General features: G+C 48.4%; 1 protein-coding gene across 1 annotated transcript; it reads left to right on the top strand.

The window, feature by feature from the left end:
* Nucleotides 1–961: 961 nt before the first annotated feature.
* On the top strand, nt 962–2846 carry FGFBP3 (fibroblast growth factor binding protein 3). Its single transcript, XM_075352376.1, has 2 exons — nt 962–1052; nt 1676–2846. The coding sequence occupies exon 2, from the start codon at nt 1779–1781 to the stop codon at nt 2499–2501; it is 723 nt and encodes a 240-aa protein (XP_075208491.1). The 5' UTR covers nt 962–1052; nt 1676–1778; the 3' UTR covers nt 2502–2846.
* The last annotated feature ends 23959 nt before the right edge of the window (nt 2847–26805 follow it).

The following is a 26805-nucleotide window of genomic DNA, read 5'->3' as shown; positions in this document are numbered from 1 at the left end:
CAAGGCAATAGGCCAAAATCAATAAATGGAAATGTAAACATCTCCTCGGGGTGTCTGCGTGTAGGATCACTTTGTCTTTTGGGACTTGCCATGGTGGAAGTAAGGAGGATTAGGGTGAGGATTATGTGGTCCGGTATTAATAGGTAAAAAAGATTATGTAGCCCTGAAAAGGACTTTTATTTTTAGGTAGTAGCAGCAGTATAGCTATAGAAGGACAGTAAGGCAATAAGTCCTACCTATATGCCTCAAATCCAAAACTATCCCTCCTCCACCCGCTATCACTACAGTGAATGCAGGTAACAGTGGTTTTAGTAATGAAAGCTCTGAAAAGGACTATTGTTTCAGTGGTGAAACGGGCATACAATTACTGCAATAGCAATTAAACCCTGCCTATATGTCTAAGCCCTCCCTCCTAGATCAACTGTCCCGGAACTGCTTCTAGAGAGTGTTCCTGAGCATGGCATCACCGGATCTTATATGGAACCCAGTGACATGATGTGGCCGGCCAATCACCATAATGTCAGTAGCAACATGGCTACGACATTACCGTGTATGGCAGGCAATCCCTGCATGCTGATTGGCTGTCTAACAGCTGAAAACATGCGGGGCGGGGACTCGAGCATGGTGCCCCCGCTCCCATGATATTCGATAAAGTAATGAGTGTACCTGCATTCTGCTCGCTCAACGCTATAATATAAAAAAATATGGATAAACTAATTACATTTCTTCTATATCAACCACAGCTTGTTGTTATTTTTGCTTTTCTCCATCTTTATTGTTCTGTTCTACAAGAAGAGTGCTAATCTTTACTATATCTTTATATATATAGTATATCTTTACTATATCTTTATTGTATTTTTTGTTTATATAGTAAAAAGTACAAAATAGTACAAAACTTAATATTCCTTGTGCCCTCCTTAGAAAAAGTGTGTTGGTGCATGGAGAATTACTGGGAGGGGCAGAGTGACCGTGGCCCCTCCTGTCCCATTGAAAACACACACTCTTAATGCCCCTTCTATAGAGTCCTCTACTGGTGCTTTCCAACTTGTCTGGTAAGACTCCTTGTTTACTTCTTATATTACTGTAATTTTCTAACATTGTGTTGCTTAGAGTATTGTCTTTTGTATTGGTTTTCTAATGTTAGTGTATTTCACAGATAATACTGTAAAGATTTCATACTATATGTACTTATAATTAATATAAATGTCTTAAGTGATTTTCATATCTGAATACAAATCTTACCATTAGTGCAGACTTGTGCATACCTTCTATCACGTATAGTCATTTTTATTTAGTACTGTCAGTGGGATTTTTTTTTGTTCACATTTTAGATTGTTTTTAAATGTATAATGTTCTTTTTGGTATTCTCCAAATGAGCTTTGTAGCTTCTTTATATGCTCAGCATGTTTGATAAAAGTGTGATTTGCAAGTGAATACTTGCGTTAGTCATTTGCATGTGCTTGTAAATCTTTAAAGACTTTTTTTTGTTTTCCATAAAGCTCTTCTATTCAGCTCCTTCAAGTATTCGGTTATAGATTACACTGTACATAAGCTCCAGGACTCTTGGAATACTCTAATATCTCTTGTTTTGTGAGCCCTTGTTTCACAGCCAGTGCCCAGTAATTGTCTATGTTTTGACTCACCCACTTTTTATTTTTCTGCCCCTGACTTTCAGGAATTTTCGAATGCCAAATAGCTTCTCCTCCAGAACTTGTACGGATTATTAATGCTTGGACGCCCTTGAATTACAAACCATCCAGCAACACAGACCTAATGAGATGAGGCTCTCCAGTGTTATTTCATTAATTTTTTTGGTGCAGTGCCTGAGCGTTTTACAACTAGCGTACGGCAAAAATGTCAAAATAGCCAGCAAGAGGGGAGAGACACAAGCTATTCTGCGGGCAGGGCAATTTTTAACCAAACACAAACATGATTGCTCTTGGGAAATTGTTGGAAATGCCACTGTAAGCCTCTCGGTAAACTGTAAATTGCCGGGAAGCAACACGTACAATTGTACTTATGAAGGGGAGCCACAGAAATGCCCTCTATATGCCACAAAGGCTAAGCAATACTGGAAACAGATCCTTGGTAAATTGAAGAAAATGAAACATGTCTGTGAGGATAAGACATTGAAGTCACGTTTGTGTAAAAAAACAGAAGCAGTAGAGTCACAACTTCAAAAATTAGGAGGCGATGTGGACGAAAAAGCCAAAGGGAATAGTCGCATTAAAGAACATGGAAAGGAGCCAGAAGTAAAAGCAAGAGATCCAGACGAGAATGAAAATGTAGGTGCTGGGAAAAAATCTGGAAGCAAAAAGAAGTCCGACCATAAATCCAACCAGAAGACACATCCTTCACCTTCACCATCTGGACTTGATCTCACCACAGTCCGGGAAGTAAATGATGATATAATAGAGATGAATGAAAATCTGTCAGAAACCTACTGTGATGAAAAGTGGCATTCAGTGTGTTCTTTCTTTGTTAATTTCTGGAATGGCTAAATCAAAGCTCTCCGTGTGGTAGAAGTGTTAGAGTAGGGCTGTTTAATACAACGCTCTAATGCAGGAATTTCTGTCTAAATCCTTTGAACTGTTTGATACTTAACACAACTGACAAATCCCCAATACTAAAAAAAAACAAGTGTAGACTTGTCTGAATTCAGTATTTGACCCCAGAATATTATGTGTAGGGTGTGTTTTACACTAGGACATGGAGATCATAAAATATTAATATTTCTATTACTTTATTATGAATACTAGCTTCTTCATAGAAATAAATTGCCTTTAGAATCTTTTGTATTCTATAGTTTTGTTCACACAACAATAAAACAGTTTTTGATATATATAGCACTGGCTTGTGAGCATTTCTACATCGTTCTACATAAATCTGCATTTGCTTTGTTACATCCCATACTATACCCTAGAGCTGTATTCATACTTCTACTTTTATTAGAAATAGCCAGGAAGCTTGCAGACAGACAAGTAAAAAGAACCACATCCAATAATAATGCCACTTGACACTATAAGACTCACATCTAGTATGCTTAAAGTGCACCAATCACTACGATTTTCCTAATATAACCTAAAGCCGGTGCTATACTGGCACTATCATGCGGACTATACATACCTTTAGTTTTCAGCTGGGATGTATAGGTTTTGAAACACATTCAAGTAAAGTTTGTAAAATGAGCAGCTTATTGAATGACAGCAGCTGTCGGTCAGCTGATAGCTGGGGTGGGTATTCATAGTGATTCCCAGTCCCCTGCCTGTCGTCCTCCCACTGTTATTTATGCTAATTCTATTATAGAATCGTTTTACCAAATCACTAAAAGTACCTGTGCTGATGTCATACCCATGTGACCAGAAGGTGCGGGGCCTCAGCCAACAGAAAAATAATGTTGCTTCCTGGTATCAGCTATGTTGGCTGAGGCTCCGCCTCTTCTGGTCACATGGGTATGACTTCAGCACAGGTCTTTCTAGTCAAATAGTAAAACAATTCTATAACAGAATTAACATAAATAACAGGGGGAGGACGGATAGGCAGGGGGGCGGGAATCACTATGAATACCCACCCCAGCTATCAGCTGATCAGCAGCTGCTGTCATTCAAGAAGCTGCACATTTTACAAACTTAAGTTGCTTGTGTTTTAAAACTTATACATAATAGCGGACAACTAAAGGTATGTATAGAATCAGCCTGATAGTACCAGTATTGCACTAGCTTTAGGTTATATAGGAAAATCCTGGTGATTGGTGAGCTTTAATGGTAGCAGCAGTTTAAAGAGGTCCTGTCACCAGGTCACTATTGGTCAAAATTGGTCAGTCTTTTATTCCCTCTGATCCCCTGAGTATTCCATTTTTTTTCTTTTATCAATTCCGCCATATGGTTTCAAAGATTTGTTCCTTTGTAATTAGTACAAATGTTTTTGATCTGTACCAAGCGTAGGTAAAACAAGGTACCGTATTTTTCGCTTTATAAGACGCACCGGATTATAAGACGCACCCCCAAATTTGGTGAAGGAATAGAGAATTTTTTTTAAATAAATGGGATCTGTCTTATAATGCCAGTGTCCGTCTAACAAATCATATAGGGTATATGCCCCTCATAGCCCCCCCATCCTAAAATTAACCCCCTTAATCTGGATATGGCCAGCTTATATTGAATATAGACCCCTTGTGCTGGCACACGCCCCCTGTGACTGCCACACACTGCCCCCCTGTGGCTGCCACACACGGCCCCCCCTTTGGCTGACACACATGGCCCCCCTGTGGCTGACACACACGGCCCCCCTGTGGCTGACACACACAGCCCCCCTGTGGCTGACACGGCCCCCCCTGTGGCTGACACACACGGCCCCCCCTGTGGCTGACACACACGGCCCCCCCTGTGGTTGCTACACACATGGCCCCCCCTGTGGCTGACACACACGGCCCCCCTGTGGCTGACACACACGGCCCCACTGTGGCTGCCACACACGGCCCCCCTGTGGCTGCTACACATGGCCCCCCTGTGGCTGCTACACACGGCCCCCCTGTGGCTGCTACACACAGCCCCCCTGTGACTGACACACACTGCCCCCCTGTGGCTGACACACACGGCCCCCCTGTGGCTGACACACATGGCCCCCCTGTGGCTGACACACACGGCCCCCCTGTGGCTGCTACACCCGGCCCCCCTGTGGCTGCTACACACGGCCCCCTGTGGCTGCTACACACGGCCCCCCCCCTGTGGCTGCTACACACGGCCCCCCTGTGGCTGACACACACGGCCCCCCTGTGGCTGACACACACGGATCCCCCTGTGGTTGCTACACACAGCCCCCTGTGGCTGACACACACGGCCCCCCCTGTGGCTGCTACACACGGCCCCCCTGTGGCTGCTACACACGGCCCCCCTGTGGCTGACACATACGGCCCCCCTGTGGCTGACACACACGGCCCCCCCTGTGTTAGATATCGCCCCCAGGCTGCTGCTTTTAGTAAAATAAACTCTGTCCTTAGCTTCTCCAGCGCTGTGCTCCCTCGTGTCCCCCTCCTCAGGGTTGAGCTCCGGCCTCCTGCCTGCATTTCCTGGTTCACGGTCCGGTTATGTGATCAGCACTGCAGAGTGAAATCTCTGCTGCCTGATCACAGCACCAGGACGGAGACACGCTGGAGGGGGTAAGTAAAGAGTTTTTTAGTTTACTATGGGCAGCAGCACGGGGGCCATAGCTAACCCAGGGGGGATCATGTGCGATCACAGGGGGGCAGGCAGATATAATATGCCCCGCTGCCCCAGCCCCTCAGCGTGGGCAGCGGGGCATATTATATGAGCGGGTTTCAGCACCACGCTGCTGGACAGAAGCTGTGCATATTATATGAGCGGGAGCAGGAGATCAAACGCTGCCGCTCGCAGCTGTCACCTGCCCCCAACAGCCCCCAGCACCGCTCCAGAGCGGACCCTGCAGTATATATATATATGTACACCTCCCCCCCCGTATATTCGGTTTATAAGACGCACCCCCTACTTTCCCCCAAAATTTGGGGGAACAAAAGTGCGTCTTATAAAGCGAAAAATACGGGTAATTATGCAAAGCAGCCTAAAGACACACCCCCAGAGAATATTGTAAGTCACGCCCCTTTCCTAAAGATCATAAAAATTAGCACTGAATTAAAACAAAACATCTCTGGAGCGTAAAGTGGAATTTAAAAAAGGAAAGAGCTGAATACTCAGAAGAGTAGCAGGGATAAAATAAAAGCAAAAACTGCCACTTTTGACCTGGTAATAGATCCTCTTTAAGTGGTACTTCTCTTTTTTTATTCTTGTGAATATGCTATAAATACCTAGTTAGCAGATCCCATCTCTAACGGTACGTGCTCACGACTCGGGTGCGTTGTGTTCTGGACCCAGCGTGTCTTCTCTTGCGAAGATTAGTATTCTCCACAGGAGGATGCGGCAACCGTGCCCACGATTAGGGTTCTGGGTGCAGCGGATTTTCACCGTGTTCTCTCACCGAGAACACTCTTGTCTCTGCAAGCATAAATTGACATGCTGCAGCTTGAAAAGCCGTACCGTAGGTCAGTTTACGCTCTAGAAAAAAGAAGCACCGTGGGCATTGTATTTCTATAAATCCATTCCACTGTGCTTGTACTGTACAACACAGCATTTTGGACGCAGGGAAAACACCTGGCGTCCAAAACACTGCTAATTCTGATCGTGGGCACTTCACTCCTTTCTCCAAATAGGTAAGAGCCCCAGAGGTGATTTAAACCTGCCAGACATTTATGACACATCCTGCATATGTCAAAAAATACCATTTATACTTCTGGGCCTACGGGTGTCTTTTTTCTTTACTCCTCAATTTCTGCAGCTGCTATCCTCCTGGCTTGGTTGATGCGGATGACATCCACAGATTAAAACAAATCTTATACCTGCATAGTTGAAGTGAACACCTGCGCAGAGCTCTGTCCCCTATCTTACTTAGGGAAGAGCAAAGTCCTATGATGTGCCGACATCTATTACCCCGGAAATAAAGTCAATCCCGGTGCAGTACAGGATTTTGTTCTGCCCTCAGTAGAGCAGAGCATTGAGTGCCTGCGCAGGGACGGTGGTCGCATTTCCATAGCGCTATGCCATAAACTAGATCCAATTACTTTTGTGCATGTCTGAAGAAGGTCATTTAGACAGAAACATTACATAATTGGCAGATTATTGGATTGTACTTTATACAATAAAAATTCACATTCCCATTGCTTAGTATTAAAATTGCATACATATAGACTTGTATAGGGTGCCGTTCACACATGTAGGTGCACACTGTGCACTTACATGTGTGAACAGTGCACTATGCAAGTGTATTTGTATGAAATTTTAATACTGAGGCTACTTTCACATCAGTGTTTTTTTGCCTGTAGGCAAAAAAACGCAAACCGCATATGACCGGATCCTATGGATTGAATGTGCAATGCATGCAACCGCAATTGTTGTTTTACCGGATCCTTCTGCAGCGGGACACAAAATGTATTGGCCAGCACTGGAGTCAACTGATCGGGAGTCAGCTGAACTCCTGATCTCACAGCCCGCACACGCTGCGATGGATGCAGGTTAACAGCAGTCAATGCCTACTACCGATCACGTGTGACCGTGTGCGGGCTGTGTGGTCAGGAGTTCAGATCAGCTGAGGACTTCAGTGTCGGCCGATTATTTGTTCTGTGTCCCCCTGCATGCATCGCAGAGTGTGCGGGCCGGAGTTCAACTGAGTTCAGATCAGCCGACTCCAGAACCGGCCGAACTCTGCTGATCTCACAGCCCGCACACACTGCAATGGATGCAGGGGGACACAGAACAAGTAATCGTCCGACACTGGAGTCAGCTGATCTGATTACTTGTTCTGCTGGCTGTGTGGTCAGGAGTAGGGATGAGTGGGCAGTAAAATGCTCGTGTGCTCGATGGGCGAAGCCCATGTCTATTTTTTTTTTTTTAAATTCATTAAAAAATAAAAAAAACTCCAAACACATAACCCTAACCCTAGGGTTAGGGGTAAAAAAAATGTGTGGAATCCCACTGCATTTTTTATTGATAAGGGTAACCCAAGCAGCTACTGGCTGCTAACCCCCACTGCTTGATGTTAGCTTCACTGGCAATAGAAAATCCAGGTGAAGCCCTTTTTTTTTAGGGTTTTTGCCCAAACACTAAAAAAATGACGTGGGCTTCGCCTTATTTTTATATGTTATCCAGGTGCAGTAGGCAGGTACGGGCTGCCACCAACCCCCAGCTGCCTATTTATAACCGGCTGGGAACCAACAATATAGGGAAGCTCTTTTTTTAATTATTTCATGAAATAATTAAAAAAAAATGACGTAGGGTTCGCCATATTTTTGTATGCTAGCCAGGTACAACTAAGCAGCACAGGGTGGCCAAAGCTTTCTGCCCCCCCTCCCCGCTATGAATTGCAGTCCGCAGCTGCACCATAAAATGGTGCTCTCATAGAAGCGCCATCTTCTGGCGCTGTATCTAACTCCTCAGCGGCTCTGGTGCCAGGTGGCACGCTGGGTAATAAGGGGTTAATACCAGTCTTGTTTTACCAGCAGATATAAAGCCCGAGATTCTTAATGTCAGGTCAAGTTTGACCCGGCCATTAAGAGTCTCCAATAAAGGGTTAAAAAAAAAGACATCACACAGAGAAAAAATATTTTATTAGAAATAAATACACAGACACACTTAGGGACTCCATCTTTATTACTCCCTCTCCCCCCTCCACGATCCTTGTCTTCTGTCTGAGGCCTAAAACACACTTCCACAAAAAAAGTACGTGTCTTACGGTCCATTTTTCAGGTCCGTGTTCCGTTTTTTTGGGGCGTTTCTCCGGTATGTATGGCATCCGTGTGATGGCGTATGCGAGCCGTGTGTACGTGTAAAATGTCCGTGTTTGTGTGTAAAATGCCCGTGTATGTGTACGTGGAATGTCCGTGTGGAATGTCCGTTTGTGTGTTGCACAATGTCGTTGATACATGTTGGCTGACAGCAGACAGAGTTGCGCGATGAGAATGAACTCGGGTGAACTTCACCCGACTTCATTGTCATGTCGCGGCTCTGTCTGTGTGCCGCGTACTGATTAGCGGTCACCTGTGAAGGATTCACCAGTAACTGCTAGTCCCCCGAGTGACTGAAGTGAGCAGCCCTCTCTCATACTTACCGCTCTCCGATCACCAGCTGAAGACACCGCCGCTCCAGTCAGCTCCACGCAGCTAATGAAGGGAATAGCGCGATCAGCTGTATTCAGCGTTGGCCGCGAGTAACCTCATTGACAGCTCAGCTGATCGCGCTATTCCCTTCATTAGCTGACAGGAGCGGTGGTGTCTTCTGCAGCTCCGGTCACCTTCATGCAGCAGAGCTGGATGCGACGCTGGACCATCCTGGAGTACGCCGGACATGGAGGGCTTTTTCAGGCTTATTAAATTGGTGAACAAGGCAATTTGTTAGTGGGTTTTTTTTTCTAATAAAGGATTGTTCGGGTGTGTGTGTTTATTTACTGTAATTTACAGATTAATCATGGAAGGTATCTCGGGGAGACGCCTGACATGATTAATCTAGGACTTATTGGCAGCTATGGGCTGCCAATAACTCCTTATTACCCCAATTTGCCAATGCACCAGGGCAAATCAGGAAGAGCCGGGTACAGTCCCAGAACTGTCGCATATAATGTATGTGGCAATTCTGGGTGGCTGCTGACTGATATTGTTAGGCTGGGGGGCTCCCCATAACGTGGGGCTCCCCATCCTGAGAATACCAGCCTTCAGCTGTATGGCTTTATCTGGCTGGTAATAAAATTGCGGGGGACCGCACGCCGTTTTTTTTAATTATTTATTTATTTTACTGCACAGTATAGACACGCCCACCGGCTGCTGTGATTGGGTGCAGTGAGACACTTGTCACTCAGCGTGGGGGGCGTGTCTTCTGACTGCAACCAATCACATGCGTCTGTGGGTGGGGAAAGCAGGGAATACGAGATTGATTAATGAGCGGCCGGCATATTCAAAGTAATTGTTGCCGCGCATTCTCTGCACAGCTGTTCCTCGCCGTGCTGGTAATCAGGGAGCGGTATGAGCCGGGGGTAGAAAAAAACCGAGTGCCAATGTAAGTATGACTGAGAACAGCAGAAAAAAAGGTAAGTATACTGAATTTAATTTAAAAAAAAACAAAAAATAAGATCGCTAGTGTAAAAACGCACACGCACGAAACGTGTATGTCCGTGTACGGTACGTGCAGGCACGGACCCATAGACTAAAGCGGGTCCGTGCCTGCGTGCTGCCGGCCACAAACGGACATGTTGTCCGTGTAGAAAAGCGCATACACGTACTTACCACACGGACACACGTTCCGTGTGATTTTACGTGTGTGTGCCATCTACCATAGAATAACATGGGTCTCCGTGTGTACGTGTCTCCGATACGTGCAAATACGTACCGCACACGTACAAATTAAACGGATGTGTGTTGCGGGTCTGAGAGAAAGAGAGAGATTTCTGTACTGACCATGCCAGGCTCTGCTTTCTGGGTATGCTCATTACAGAAAACAGGATCCTGCCTACCAGAATGCGGTGACTTCTTGTAGAGCAGAATCCGGCTCATTGAAGTGTATTGCAGGTACCGCCGCAATATGAAGGATCCGGTGAGATGCAGTATTTTCTTGGAGGTCAAAAATGCTACAAGTAGCGTTTTGAAAAAAGATAAAATACCACATCCCACCGGATCCAGTGTGTGCCGCACGCAACCGCAAGTGACCGCATATTGCCACAATTCCATTGCAAATGCATTGAAATGACAAAGCATTTGTAAAGGATCCAGCTTTGCGGCAAAAAAATCTATTTGTGCCACAGTTCAAAAACGCTGATGTGAAAGTAGCCTAAGCAGTCACCTGCTCCATGGAGTGGCAGTGTGTGAATGTTTGCTACATCAGTGTTTGCACCAGTTGCCTGCATCTTTATTAAGGGGTTTTGCTGCATCTTGTTAGTGCATCAGATTCTGTGGCCTGAGCAGGTAAACACTGTTGCCCTTTTATTGCTGTTAATTATTCTTGGAATTTTGGGGGAAAATGTAATTCCTCTTTGTGTTTTAGCTTTCACACCCATTATTGAAGATTTGAAGATTCTTGAATCTCTAGTTCTGCCATAGGCCCCAATATCAACAATTACAAACCTGTCTATGCGGTCAACCATGAGAAACAGCACTACAGAAAAGTACTGTTTGTAATTGTGATTTTCGGCGGCTTCTTGACAAACATGTGTTTCCAATCCAGTGCACATATGCAGTTTGGGAACTGGCATTTTTCTATAAATCCATGGGCAATCTGTTCCCAGTTTTGCGGCTAACTAATTGTTGGAGTCAGTTCCATATCTCATTACATGTGGCTCGAACAATTCATGAGAAAGTGGACTTACCCAGAAGGAACTCCAAATGTAATGCTGCATATTAAAACCCAGTGGATAGAAATGTAAAGGGGAGCAAGAAAAGAAAAAAACATAAGTAACTTAAATTAGTATGTGTATCAAGGTAGTCATTGGCCATTCTGTGAGAAAAACAATTCTGTCCTTCATGCAACAGTGACATCAGTCAAATGAAAAGGTATATTTTCCCTTCCCCATGACAGCACCGTACATGAGAGCGTCCTGAAACTGCTGGGGTCCGAATACCAACAAGGCCATTGGGCCGAGGAAGATCCTGCTATGTCGCCAGGGTGCTCCCCGATTGTTGTGGAAGTAGAGACCTACTGGAGAGCCTTTCTCTGGATCTCACGCCGGCAATCCAGAGCTGTAAATGCAGTGGCATCCCTGGCTGCCACTTCCGGGTTCAGAAGGCGGAGCTGGAGTCGTGTCACGTGCGGGAAAAGGCACACAGATGTGTGACCAAACGTGGGTCCCCTGTCACTTCCAGGGCATAGGGGACCGAATGTGACATTGCATGCCGCAAGGGAGGCGGCCTTCGAGTTCGGAAGAGAGTTATTGACATTGCAGCAGGATATTTAAAAGAGCCAGGGGCGTAACTACCGAGGTCGCAGAGGTCGCGAGTGCGACCGGGCCCTGCAGATTTTAGGGGCCCGCTCTGCAGATCAGCAAGCAGCTCCTTTCTGTGAGAGGAGCTGCGCTGATCTGGCGCAGACCACCCGGCCGCTGTATGACCCGGTGCCTCCGCCGCTGACAGCGGGCCCCCCTGCCCATTGTCAGCGGCGGCAGCACCGGGCCCCCCTTCCCCGTCATCACGCAGAGCAACAATGAAGGAGCGTGGAGTGGCCCGTGCAGCTCCACGCTCCTTCATTCTCCCTCTGTGCCTGCGCGGTGACGTCACTCCTGTGCGTCCGCTGTGCTCAGAGCACAGAGCGCAGGGCGGGAGGATGCCGACCGCAGCTGCAGGGCAGCGGAGGAGAGATGAGGATGGAGCAGCGGCGAACGAGGACACGTGAGGACAGCAGTGGGGGAACGAGGAGAGAGGTAAAAACCGTGTTTTTTTTTGTTTTGTTTTTTTAAATCAGTGCATGGCCAGGGAAGCATGGGGGAGGCTGCCAGCGGTATACAGGGAGCATGGGGGAGCTGCCAGCAGTATATAGGGAGCATGGGGGAGGCTGCCAGCGGTATATAGAGAGCATGGGGGAGCTGCCAGCAGTATATAGGGAGCATGGGGGAGGCTGCCAGCAGTATATAGGGAGCATGGGGGAGGCTGCCAGCAGTATATAGGGAGCATGGGGGAGGCTGCCAGCAGTATATAGGGAGCATGGGGGAGGCTGCCAGCAGTATACAGGGAGCATGGGGGAGGCTTCCAGCAGTATATAGGGAGCATGGGGGAGCTGCCAGCAGTATATAGGGAGCATGGGGGAGGCTGCCAGCAGTATATAGGGAGCATGGGGGAGCTGACAGCAGTATATAGGGAGCATGGGGGAGGCTGCCAGCAGTATATAGGGAGCATGGGGGAGCTGCCAACAGTATACAGGGAGCATGGGGGAGGCTGCCAGCAGTATACAGGGAGCATGGGGGAGGCTGCCAGTGTAACGCCCTGGCACAGCCAGGTTGTCACAGAAAGAGTTAATCCTCCTTGGTAATCTGATCTCACACCGGTGCAGCAAGACAAACCACATCCCCCAGGGTAGGAGAAAAGCAGAGCAGAGGGGAGGGGCTGGAGCAGAGTGTTTGGAGAGGAGACAGAAGTGGAGCCTGGAGCTGTAGCTCCCAGGCTGAAAGAAAAGCGTGCTCCGAGAGGGCCGGGACAGGCTGTAGTGAGGAAGGGGCCAGAGGTAGCCGGAGCAGGGTAGTGGCCCCTCGGTACCTGGGTACCCGGATCACTACAGGGGAGTGGATTCCCCGTTCCCAGCTGAGGAGAAAGAGGAAGAGAGTGGAGAGAAAAGGCACCTGGCTGCAGGGAAAGAACAACAAGGGCTGCTGCACCGTGTGTGGGACACTAACACCCCCATACCGAAAGCTGGGGACACCGGCAATTCCTAGTTTACCAGTGACTCCGTGTGACTTACTTGTGAGTACACCCGTGCCCTCGGGCATCGCACCGCAGCACCGCGCCCTGCTCCCTGCTTACCCCTTCACCGGGCCCCGGGACAACCAACCCCCTACCCACGGAGGGGACATAACAACTACGCTGCTCCCTGTCATCGCTCCCGGGATCCCCGTCCAGAGCAGCGGTGGTGTCACAACCTCACCACAACCGTGGGTGGCGTCACGGACAATCTCCCTTACCAAATCCCCTTTTACTGTGGAGCCTGGGATCACAGACCGGGTCACGCCACCGTGATACCCACAGAAGTGACCTCGTGGCCCGGATCTGAGTACCCCCCTGATCCCCGGGCGACTCACCAGCAGTATACAGGGAGCATGGGAGAGGCTGCCAGCAGTATACAGGGAACATGGGGGAGGCTGCCAGCAGTATATAGGGAGCATGGGGGAGGCTGCCAGCAGTATATAGGGAGCATGTGGGAGCTGCCAGCAGTATACAGGGAGCATGGGGGAGCTGCCAGCAGTATACAGGGAGCATGGAGAGGCTGCCAGCAGTATACATGGAGCGTGGGGGGGCTTGCATTATACATGAAGCATGGGTGGCTGGCTGCATTATACATGGAACATAGGGGGGCTGGCTGCATTATACATTGGGGGCTGGCTGCATCATACATGGAGGCCTGGGGTGACTTATAATATATGGAGGACTATGGGGCGCAGTATAATATATGGAGTATTATGGGGTGAATTATAATACATGGAGAACTATGGGAAATGCATTATAATGCATGGAGGACTAGGGAGCTGCATTCTAATATATGAAGGGTTATGTGGGACCCTTTATACTATTTGGAAGGCTATGTGGGGTTATTATAGTATTTGGAGAACTTTATACAACAGGGGACAAAGATACAAGCATGGGATGGGAATGTTTTGTGCTGAGGGAAAAGGGCTCTTTCCCTCAGCACCCAGCTTTCCCATGCTCTGCTATACATCTCTCAGCACCCAGCTTTCCCATGCTCTGATGTGCATATAGCAGAGCATGAGGAAGTTGGGTGCCGATGACAAGATGGACATCAGAACATAGGGAAGCTGGGTGCTGAGGGAAAGAGCCAAGTATCAGCATCATTATCCCATACCCCAAGTGTCGGTGTACGTAGGGGGGGGGGCAGGTCCGAACTTTGCACCGGGGCCCATCAAACTCTAGTTACGCCATTGAAAAGAGCCAATGCCTGACAGTGGTGGCAGTGAGTGACTCCAAACATGGAAAATACTACAGTGCCTAGCAGCAATGCAGAGAATCACAAGCCTGCTCCTAGCGCGGTAGTTTCTAGGACTCAGGACAGGTAAATGCTTTCCTTATTAAATTTTATACTGATCTTGCTATATTACTGTTTTTAGGGCAAAAAAGCACTTGCAAAAACCAAGAATAGGGAGTTCTTGCTAATGACTCGCCCACCCCAGGGCTATGGGACACCCGGTGCCGGGCCGGACCAGTCTGGTGGCAGTCAGTGGTGGCTGGGCCCGACTCCGTGGCCCTGGTGGGTGTCAGTAGAATATGTGGCTTAAGTTAAAGTTTGTGTTCGTGACGCCACCTGTGGTGTGCGGCTAATAAGCCGACGCTGCTGTGTGAGGCCTCCGGGATGATGTTATGGCAGCAATGATAGTACTGCTCCCCACAGGTGGAGCAATGCCCGGGGCACAGTTGGTGCTTGTAAATGTCTATGCAGATGAAATAACTGAGGCAACTTCAGAGGTGCAGTTCAAGTTCTTTTACTCACAGTTCTTGTCAGGGCAGGCAGAACCCTTGGACTGCTGGGACCGCTGTCAGGGACCTCCGTCTTCTGGGTGATTCCGAGTGTGAAATCCGGTACCCTCTCTCTTAGTGTCTCTTTCTCTGCTGTCTTCACTAGCCTTGCCTTAGTTAGATGGACTTGGCTTGGCCTCCATTACAGCCTCCAGGCTGGGGGGTCACCTGTCGGCTGATTACCCCTTTTCTGAAGGTCTGCTCTGGGTTCTGGCCCTGGGAGCTTGCAATTCCCTGGGCCTCGGTTTTTACTGTCTGGAGATTGTCTTTTCACTCCTCCAGTTTCTAGGGACCGTCCCCTGTCGCAGCTAATCACTCCACCGATGTCACTGTGGACCAGGCCACCGCAGCCTGCAGCTACTCGTAGCGCCTCTGGGCCCTCGGCTTCGGTACCCAACAAGGACAGCTCGTGGTACCTACAGGACTACCCGCGGCCCTGCGACCCTTTCTTTCCTTCTCTTCCTTCTTTCTCCTTGCCTGCCTCAGCAGGCCTCCTCCTCCCTCCTTTCTCTCGTTCTTCTCCTCCAACTACATGCTGCTTCTCTCACTCCCTGAGGTAAACTGAAACTAACTTGACCTTCCTTTCTCTATCTGCTCTCTGGTGGCTCCTCCCACCTCCCCAGTTGCTAAGCTACCACCCTATGGGAGCAGGGATGGGTCTTACAGCCCCTCTCAGCATGCAGCATGGGAGGGTTGCCTGCCACTTTCCCTGGTCCTGTGTGTCCCTAGCAATGGGTGTAGTGTGGATTTACCAGGGGACCGGAGTTCACTCTCTTCCTCTCCCAGAATGGGGCATCACACCGCTGATGGGGTGCAATGACCTGTGGCGACGGAAGCCTCAGGGGCGCCACACTCCCCCACAGCAAATCCCAGCACGTCCTCGGGCTGAAAAACAACAAAAACATGTGGAGAAACTGCAAAAACATTTTTGTATGCAATAACATAAAACAGTAAAACATTTCTTCCCTTTATGGGAGGCACATGAAAGTAACGTTGCAAACTTCTTATAAAGAAAAATTCTAAGTGTGCACTTCCAGTTCATTGCACGGTTCAAGCAAATCCCCCATAATTCTGGTAGGGGGCACAACAGGTGCAACTAATTACATTTTTGGCTACAACAAGTCCAGTAGCCCGGCAGTTCGTTTCTTTCAATCAAACAAAATGACATAATCAACCAGCCATTAAGTCCAATGGCCTGGTTACATAGGACACATAAACAACATACCAGCCACTAAGTCCAGTGGCCTGGTATGACATGCCACATACACTTCCACCGGGGCCCACATTCCAGTTCAGTGGCCCGGTAGCACATAACATGGGGGGTGACGTCTTCAAAAAGAATAAGGGGCAAAACACAGCAGGAAAGGGTGTCGTCTTCGAAAAGAATGAGGGGCAGACAGGGGCTATCTACAGTTCAGCATCTCTTCATCTTTACTTGTAGGGATTCTTCTCTGGCTCCCCACCTGGCAGCAGGTAGACAGCGGTCAGCACAGTCTGCGTCTGCTGGTCTTGGCGGGCCGCGCCTGGCATGGCGGCGGCCTGTATTGGAGTCGCTGCTGCGGTGTGGATGGGCGCCGCTCCGGCGGCAAAATCTTGGCGGGCCGCACCTGGCGTGGCTGCGGCCTGGATCGGCGTCGCCGTGCCGGGCGTCTCTCCAGGGACCGCGGGCATGGCAGCGGGGGTTGGGGCACCCGCGCCGGCAGGGGCATTAAATGACTCACCCCTCAGTAGCATCTCCGGTGTTCTGGCGGTCGCTGCTCCGCGCGTCGCTTGCCGGATCTGCTGCATCACCTTCGCTGCGATAAGGTACATTTTCTTTATCTGCTGGTCTGGCATTTAGACTCTCTCTGCCAGCCTGCCAGCTTATCTAGTCGCCATTTCTTCTTCCTCCGCCTTCCATGGCGGGCACTGCTTCGCGCTCTTTTCTTGGACAAGGGGGCGGGGCTTATCTTCGCGCCCTTTCTTCTTTCATGCCCCCCTTCTTCCCGCGCTCAGCAGCGCTAATGGCGGTGGTTTCTCAGTAAAGTACACAGTCTGTCACACGGTTCTTCAGGCGCACAGTACCCGGTTAGACCGGGCACGAAATCCTGTTCGTGACGCCAAAGTTGACTCGCCCACCCCAGGGCTATGGGACACCCGGTGCCGGGCCGGACCAGTCTGGTGGCAGTCAGTGGTGGCTGGGCCCGACTCCGTGGCCCTGGTGGGTGTCAGTAGAATATGTGGCTTAAGTTAAAGTTTGTGTTCGTGACGCCACCTGTGGTGTGCGGCTAATAAGCCGCCGCTGCTGTGTGAGGCCTCCGGGATGATGTTATGGCAGCAATGATAGTACTGCTCCCCACAGGTGGAGCAATGCCCGGGGCACAGTTGGTGCTTGTAAATGTCTATGCAGATGAAATAACTGAGGCAACTTCAGAGGTGCAGTTCAAGTTCTTTTACTCACAGTTCTTGTCAGGGCAGGCAGAACCCTTGGACTGCTGGGACCGCTGTCAGGGACCTCCGTCTTCTGGGTGATTCCGAGTGTGAAATCCGGTACCCTCTCTCTTAGTGTCTCTTTCTCTGCTGTCTTCACTAGCCTTGCCTTAGTTAGATGGACTTGGCTTGGCCTCCATTACAGCCTCCAGGCTGGGGGGTCACCTGTCGGCTGATTACCCCTTTTCTGAAGGTCTGCTCTGGGTTCTGGCCCTGGGAGCTTGCAATTCCCTGGGCCTCGGTTTTTACTGTCTGGAGATTGTCTTTTCACTCCTCCAGTTTCTAGGGACCGTCCCCTGTCGCAGCTAATCACTCCACCGATGTCACTGTGGACCAGGCCACCGCAGCCTGCAGCTACTCGTAGCGCCTCTGGGCCCTCGGCTTCGGTACCCAACAAGGACAGCTCGTGGTACCTACAGGACTACCCGCGGCCCTGCGACCCTTTCTTTCCTTCTCTTCCTTCTTTCTCCTTGCCTGCCTCAGCAGGCCTCCTCCTCCCTCCTTTCTCTCGTTCTTCTCCTCCAACTACATGCTGCTTCTCTCACTCCCTGAGGTAAACTGAAACTAACTTGACCTTCCTTTCTCTATCTGCTCTCTGGTGGCTCCTCCCACCTCCCCAGTTGCTAAGCTACCACCCTATGGGAGCAGGGATGGGTCTTACAGCCCCTCTCAGCATGCAGCATGGGAGGGTTGCCTGCCACTTTCCCTGGTCCTGTGTGTCCCTAGCAATGGGTGTAGTGTGGATTTACCAGGGGACCGGAGTTCACTCTCTTCCTCTCCCAGAATGGGGCATCACACCGCTGATGGGGTGCAATGACCTGTGGCGACGGAAGCCTCAGGGGCGCCACACTAATAGGACAGAAGTATGGTAAAGAGGGAAATTCGCCTTATCGGGGCACCCTCCTTGTCCTCGAGTAGACGTTAGCCACTCTCTGAGGTCAGCTCCCAGGAAGAAGGGGAGGAACTGGGAAAGTTAGTTATTACTTCAGATTCTTCTTCATCTGATGAAGAGTATGACTAGGCGTGTTTTCCAGCTGAAGACACAGGGAAACTCCTGAAAGTCATTAGAGCCACTATGGGGGTAGAGTATCCTGAAGAACAAGTTCTGTCAGACATGGGAGCAGTTGCCAAAAATAGACGTTGCTATTGGTAAAATTTCATAAAATGTAGCCCTGCCATTTGAGCACCTAGGATCATTGAAGGACCCCCTAGATAAAAAGGCAGATTTCCAGGGACTACAGTGCTCAGGCGGCAGCCACATTTTGTTGGCTGCTGGCCTTTTAAACCTTCCATACAAAGCATGCCCACCAACCTGGATGAAGCCCATGCATTCTAGGCTCAACCATGCATACACTGGAAGATTACTTTGTGGGTGGGGTAAGCCTGCAATGCCCTCTCATCCCACAAAAGAGGATTAGCTGCCCCAGCATCTCCCAGGTTTGTTTGTGCCCTCAGGTCTGTCGTAGCCCCTCCAGCCTCTGCATGCCTCTGTGTGTGCCCCTGCAGCCTCCACAGGCCTCTGGGTGTGTCCTGTATCCTCCCCATGGCATCTGTGCATGCCCCTGCAGTCTCCCCAGGCCTCTGTGTGTGCTCCTCCAGGCCTCTATGTGTGCCCCTGCAGCCTCCCCAGGCTTATGTGTTTGGCGCTGCAGCCTCCCAGGCCTCTGTGTGTGCCCCTCCAGCCTCCCCAGGCCTCTGTGTATGCCTCTCCAGCCTCCCCAGGCCTCTGTGTTCCCTTCCTGCCTCCCTAGGGCAGTGTGTGCCCCCCAGTGGTGTAGATACCACCAGCGATGTTTGTGTCCTCCCAACTATGTCTGTTCCCCCTAGTGATGTATATGCCCCCAGAGATGTCTGTGACCCCAGTGATGTTTATGCCCACCAGCCCTAGTGATGTATATTTCTCCCAGCCCTCTCCAGTGATGTATATGCCCTCAATGTCTACTGTGAGGTCTAGGAACCCCAGCCTCTCCAGTCGTGTCTATGCTCCCCCATTATGTCTATGCTCCACAGCCTCCCCAGTGGTGTATATTCCTCTCAGCCCTCCCCAGTGATGTATATGCACCCAGCAAGTCCTGTGATGTATATGCCCCCAGTGTCTCCTGTGATGTATATGCCCTCAGCTGTCCCAGGTGAGACAAAGCTGGTAAAGTAGTTGTGATAAGCAACAAGATCAATATCGCCTAATATCACAGCGGCTCCAAAGAGAAGCATCTCCAACTGCAACAGTGAATTCATTGTTTGACCAAATATAGTAGGGTAATTCTCAAGTTGTGCTGCCCCCGAATGATGGTAGAAATTTTCAAATGGCACCGGGCAGAATAATGGTTCCCCACCCATGCCTTACAGAAAGTAGCAGACAGTATAAATAATTTTCCTCTTCCTCGCGTACCTAGGGTCGGATGTAACTTTCAAGCTATGGAAAGTAGGGGAGGAAGGAAGAGTCAAAGGGTAGATAACACAAGAAGTCGCACTTGGGGTAGAGATAAGGGAGAGACCCAAGGGTTTCTTTTTAATAAGGCCCCCTTTAAGGGAGGACCCAAAAGGAAATTATGCCAGACTTCAGGTGGTGGTGGTGGGGGGGGGGTTTAAAACATTTTTGCTCCAGGGGGCTGCTCTCCTGGTGCTGAGTGGGTGCTAAATACCTTGTTCCTGAGAGTCAAATTAACTTTTTCCTCCCTTCCTCCTCAATGGATAATAAGTTCCCACATAGCCTTAACAAAACCAAAAAAGCTCTGGAAGAGGAAGTGCTGCTCTTATACAAGAAGTAGGTGTTGACCAGGGTACCAGAGTCAGAGGTGAGAAAAGGGTTTTATAGCATCCTATTCCTGGTAAACAAAAGAAACGACAGCTCAGATTCATCTTCAATCTAAAATCTCTGAACCACTACATAATTGTAATGGAAACCCTAAAGTCGACGATTCAGCTCCGTCTTCCATGTTGTTACAAGGCAGTAATGTATTTAAAAGATGCCTACTGCCACATCCTGATCCACAAAGACCACCAAAAATACTTCAGACTAACAGTAAAGATCGGTGGGAGCCTGGTTCATTTACAATGTCATTGTCTCGCATTTGGTCCACGGGTTTTCACCAAGATTGTGGCAGAGATGACATCATATATAAGGAAAATAAATATCTTAGTAATTCCCTATTTAGACAACTTTTTAAAAGTGGGCAAGTAAGAAAGAGACAGTTCAGTAGCAGTCAACCAGGTTTTCTCAGTTCTGACAAAATTAGTATGGCTAGTAAACAAGGCCAAGTCAAGGATAGTTCCTTATCAGGTACAGATTTTTTTAGGGATCCATCTAGAGTCAGTCAATCAATATTGTTTTCCTCCAAACAAAAAAATATTCAGAGTAAAGCATAAGGTTGTAAGGGTCCAAAGGCAGCAAGAAACGTCTCTAAGAGAAGCAATGTTCCTGTTGGGCACCCTGACCGTCATGATTCCGGCTGTTCAATGGGCACAATTCCACACAATAGACCTTCAGTGGCAAGTTCTATCAGTATAGTTGGCAACACTGAGTCATTTAGATTATATGTTCCGGCTATCAGCAACGGTTCGGGTTCGCTGGATTGGTGGCTAGAAAAACAAAACCTTTTAGGCCTAAAACACACTTCCGCAAAAAAACCGTACATGTCTTACGGTCCGTTTTTCGGGTCCGTGTTCCGTTTTTTAGGGGCGTTTCTCCGGTACGTATGACATCCGTGTTGATGGCGTATGCTGTCCGTGTGTGCGTGTGGAATGACCGTGTATGTGTACGTGGAATGTCCGTGTTTGTGATGCACAATGTCATTTATAGATGTCAGCTGACAGCAGACAGAGTTGCGCGATGAGAATGAACTCGGGTGAACTTCACCCGACTTCATTGTCATGCCGCGGCTCTGTCTGTGTCACGTCCTGATTAGCGGTCACAGCGATATAGTCACAGGTGACTTGCTATCACAGTTGGAGGATCCAGCGGTGGCCGCGAGTTACCTCAGCGACAGCTCAGCTGATCGCGCGGCTGTCTTCAGTTGCTGCATGGAGCTGACAGGAGCGGCGGTGTCTTCTGCAGCTCCTGTCACCTCCATGTAGCAGAGCTGGATGCGACGCTGGACCTCCAAGGAATACGCAGACATGGAGGGGTTTTTCGTGCTTAATAAAGTGGTGAACGAGGGTATTTGTTAGTGTTTTTTATTGCAAATAAAGGATTTTTTCTGGTGTGTGTTTATTTACTGTAACGTACAGATTACTCATGGACGGTATCTCGGGGAGACGCCTGCCATGATTAATCTAGGATTTAGTGGCAGCTATGGGTTGCTGCCATTAACTCCTTATTTTATTGAAAAGCATAAAATAACTCCATTCTGTGGCATCACATTGTTTTAAGATAATGAGGAGTATGCATATATTTGGTAAGACTGGGGGATCATTACGTGAGAACACGAGGTTGTAACATGGTTCATTGTGACTCCCCCTTATTCATGAAAACTGTTATAATAACATTAACTCCTTATTACCCCGATTGCCAACGCACCAGGGCAAATCGGGAAGAGCCGGGTACTGTCCCAGAACTGTCGCATATAATGTATGCAGCAATTCTGGGCGGCTGCTGACTGATATTGTTAGGCTGGGGGGCTCCCCATAACGTGGGGCTCCCCATCCTGAGAATACCAGCCTTCAGCCGTATGGCTTTATCTGGATGGTATTAATGTTGTGGGGGGCAGCACGCCGTTTTTTTTAATTATTTATTTATTTTACTGCACAGTATAGACACGCCCACCAGCTGCTGTGATTGGGTGCAGTGACACAGCTGTCACTCAGCGTGGGGGGCGTGTCTGACTGCAACCAATCACGGGCACCGGTGGGCGGGGAAAGCAGGGAATACGAGATTGATTAATGAGCGGCCGGCTTTTTCAAAGTAATTGTTGCCGCGCATTCTCTGCACAGCTGTTCCTCGCAGCGCTGGTGATCGGTAAGTATGAGCCGGGGGAAAAAACAGACCGAGCGCCAATGTAAATATGACTGAGAACATCATGAAAAAAGGTAAGTATACTGAATTTAACAAAAAAAAAAAATAACATCGTTCGTTTAAAAACGCACACGGACGAAACGTGCTGAACACGGACATACTCCGTGTGCGGTCCGTGCAGGCACGGACCCATAGACTTTAGCGGGTCCGTGCCTGCGTGATGCCGGCCAAAAACGGACATGTTGTCCGTGTCGAAAAGCGCACACACGTACTTACCACACGGACACACGTTCCGTGTGATTTTACGTGTGTGTGCCATCTACCATTGAATAACATGGGTCTCCGTATCTCCGTGTCTCAGGTACATGCAAATACGTACCACACACGTACAAAAAAAAACGGATGTGTGTTGCGGGTCTTAAAAGGAGTTTCTTGGGCTACTGAAAACCCACTGCTTATTACCACAGATGCCAGCCCAGTCGGCTGGGGACCCCACTTACAAGGTCAATACTTCCAGGGAGGGTGAGGACCCAGTTTCAAGGACAGCTCCTCAAATCTAAATGAATTGGTAGTGTTCCGCCCCGGTGTTGGTTGGGCTGCTCGGATCCAGGATCGTGAAGGCTCGAGGGTCCCGGACTCAGGTTGGCGGACACTTTCATCCGTGAAAGGGGGTATTTACAGGGGATACGTTCGTGACGCCACCTGTGGGTTGCGGTAATGGGAGTACTCCCGTTGCTGTAAGGAATACCGGGGTTAACTTCAGGAGTATGGCGTTAAGCAGCCTGATGTTAGTCCCTCCACAGGTAGGGATGGCCTCGGGCTCAGGGGTGTTGGTGATTATTTGGGAGAGCAGGGTGCAAGGGACCAGGGTACTCATTGTGGGTAGTCGTGTGCTGGATGAAGATTATAAAGGAGACACACACGCTGCAAGTAGACCAAATTCTATGTGTGCCACTGCGGGAAGCCCGTCAAAGTACCCTGTCCCACCGGTGTCGAATAGTAATCCGGAGCCTACGTCCGTGCACAGTTTCGTGTCCGTGTGGGTCCCTCTAGCCTGAAACTATGAGGTCCCGCTCTTCAGTTTTTAAGTGAAGATGTGCTCCCAAGGGATGGCACTTGGGACCTTAATGGGTTGCTTTCTCTGGAAAACCCTGTCCCCCACGGTGTGCTGTTGGCCTCAGTCTCTGAGCTCTCTGGGAAGGTCCCTGAAGGTACCCTTCCTCTGCAGGTTAATTGCCAGGACATTGAATCGACTCCTGACCTAGGGTCCTGTACCCCGTCGTCCTCGGTATCGGTCAGTTCTTTTGGGCTTTCACGTGCCGACAGTCCTCCTAGACTATGTCCGTCTCACCCTTTTCCAATGTCACTGCCACCGGTCCCCGACTCCTCTGGTCCCAGACTACTGTTTGCAACCCAACCACAGTCGTTCTAGCTCCCCGGGAGCTCCCACTCCCCAGCTCCTCTCTCTTTGAGGGCTCTCACTCGACTCCTTTCTTCCCTCCCACCAGTCTGCCTGACCCCTAGGTGGGTGGCCCTTTTCCAGCTGAACCAACCCTCTGGTGTGTCTGACAGGTCATGATATGAGGTGTTAATTGGAATTTGTGGTGCTGATGGAGTTGACACCGGTTTCTGGGAGCTTAGAATCGGGGGGGGGGGGGTAGGTCCTGCATCCTGATCCTACACCCACGAGTTCAGAGACTGCATCTAACAACATGAAACTTGAAATGAAACTCCTATCAGCCAGAGGATTCTCACGGAATCTAGTTGCTACTCTCCTTCTGAGTAGAAAGAAAGGGACTTCCATTAAGTATACCAAGATATGGAAGAAGTTTCTGAAATTCTCAGTTCTCACAAGTTATCTACTGAACACCAGCAGGTTCCTCTGACAGAGATGCTAGAGTTCCATCAGAAGGAACTGGAGAGGGGTCTCTCCACCAGCACACTAAAAGTGCAAGTGTCTGCCCTGATGCACTATTCGATAAAAGGATCGCTGACCACCCATGGGTTCACAGCTTCATCAGGGCATCTTTTTCTTCTACACCATTAGCTGGAATAAAGTTGGCCCCCTGGAACCTAAATTTTGTCCTTAATGCCCTTACAAAGGCCCCCTTTAACCCTATTTCTTTAGCCTCCATTAAGTCTCTCAACCTGAAGGTGGTGCTCTAGGTGGCTTTAACATCTGCCAGACATGTACGTGAATTACAGGGTCTCTACATTTATCCACCCTTTACCACTATCTTAGAGGATAATACTGAAGCCAGACCAAGCTTTCCTGCCAAAATTCTAAATTCTACAGGGGGCAAGAAATAATACTGTCATCTCTTTGCAACAACCCTAAATCCCAGGGGGAGCAGGTTTTCCGTTCTCTGGATGTTAGATGTATCATTAAATATCTCAAAGTAACCAAAGCTTGGTGAAAATCTCCGCCATGTTTATCTTGTTCTTTCGGCCAAATAGAGAGAAAGTAGTTACTAGGGCTACTATCGCTAGATGGATAAGAGGAGCCATAAGTTTAGCATACTCTGCCTTGGGTCAGGATCCCCCTCAAGTCCCATTCCACTAGGGATATAGCTACCTCCTGCTTCTATTGAACAAATTTGTAGAGCTGCGGTTTGGTCATCACTGTGGTTATTTTAATTAAACACAACTGGTTAGATTTGGGGCTTTCAGACCTCTCCTTTGGGAGGAAGGTGCTCTCCATCTGGGTTCTACCACAGAGGTTCTTCTGTTTTATTCTCTCATGTACGGCGCTGTCATGGGAAAGGGAAAAGATGGCAATTACTCACCAGTAATTGGATTTTCCCGAGCCATGACAGTACCGTACTAGTTCCCTCCCTTGTTTGATGTTTTTTTAGTGGTGGATATATAATAAGGAGGCTAGCTCTTTTGCTCTAAAAGCACACAGGAGCTTTGGAGATGTGTCACCCCTTTTATTTTCAGTAGGTTTCCTCTTCCTGGGAGCGGATACTCTCTCTCATGTTCAGTGCTGTCATAGCTCTGGAAAATCCAATTACTGGTGAGTAATTATCATCTTTCTATATCAAACAAAGGAAACCAGACCCTAGGAAAATAATGTAGAGAATATCCTAATAATATTATGGATGTGCTCCCAATGTGGGGACTTGTGGAGTGTGCTTTTATAGGGTTAGCATCTAACAGGCCCTTAATTTTTATTGTGTATTTGACAGAAAACGCAAGATTGGAATCGCATTACATAACGATTTTACATGGATAGCATATAGATAGTATGTGAGAAACAAATCGCATATCCCTATTGCACTTTCATTACAAATGGAATATCATATGGATTTTACTCGTACCACTTTTCTGGATGAGAATGGGACCAATTTTTTTACATGCTCGTGTGACTTCAGCCTTAGGCCTGTTTCACACGTCAGTGATTCTGGTACGTTTGTGCTTTTTTTTCTACATACCAGAATCACTGAAATACGCAGACCCATTATAATCAATGGGTCTGCTCACACATTAGTGATTTTTCACTGACCTTGTCTCCGTGCGGCGTTCCCGCATGTCCGTGATTGCCACACGGAGACATGTCCATTTTTTTCTGGCATCACTGATGTCCCACGGACCACGCAGTGGTGTGATCCGTGAAACACGTGCCAGAAAAAAACGTGCATATAAAAATAAAAATCATTTTTACTCACCCGGCTTCAGCGGCGCTCTCTGCAGCCTGTTCTGCCTGCTGCTTCTGAGCCGGCTCATTACTGTCGTGCATATTCATGAATGCACGACACATCCGACCCGGAAGCAGCTGAAGCGGAGCTCAGCGCCGGCCGGATGCTGCACCGCGGGAGAGTTCAGCACCACACCATGGAGAGCGGGAGTGGGCACAGGTGAGTTAATCTCTATGTGCAATCACGGACCACGGAGAACGGAGCCCGGATTGCACTTAGACAACCCACGTGTGCCGTGAATCATGGCACACGGAGGGACATGTGCGTGTTTTACACGTCAGTGAAGAACGTCTGTGTTTTTCACTGACGTGTGAAATGGGCCTTAATGTGAGAGCAGTAGAGGAAATGAGATGAGACACAGACAATGATTTTCTCCTATAGGTCTTTTAAAACAAAGTCTGACTCCTGATAATTCTTTTATGATGTAGGTTCTTTATGCAATGGTTTGTCCGTTCTTGATTTCTTGGAAAGACTAATACAATATAAAATATATAATTTCATTGGAGTCACCTATTTATTACAAAATCAATCTTAACAGTTTTCTAATATATTTTACATTGTTCAGTTGGTTCACGTTAAATGATTTGTGGAATTACCGATTTCTTAGAAATATTAATGCAGCAATGAAGATACAATCTGATAGGACACAATGACCTGCTTGTTACATGATCAATCTAGATTAATGGTGATAGATTCACAAAATGCTCAGATAACCTCAAGCAATGAGACATACACAGGGTTATGCTGCTCAAGCAGAAGAGAATCTCTAACCAAAATTTCAGGTTGATCGGAGGCCTCAGGCAAAAATAGAACTTTTTACAAGAAGGAAACTAGTTTACATATATCCTCCGGGTACAACAAGAAAAAAATTCAAGTCATGCCATCAGATAATGAGCTTCTGCCTAATG

The sequence above is a fragment of the Anomaloglossus baeobatrachus genome, chromosome 5 (assembly GCF_048569485.1).
Source record: "Anomaloglossus baeobatrachus isolate aAnoBae1 chromosome 5, aAnoBae1.hap1, whole genome shotgun sequence".
NCBI lineage: Eukaryota > Metazoa > Chordata > Amphibia > Anura > Aromobatidae > Anomaloglossus > Anomaloglossus baeobatrachus.
The sequence above is the reverse complement of the archived record's forward strand: the minus strand, read 5'-3'. Positions and strand labels throughout refer to the sequence as shown.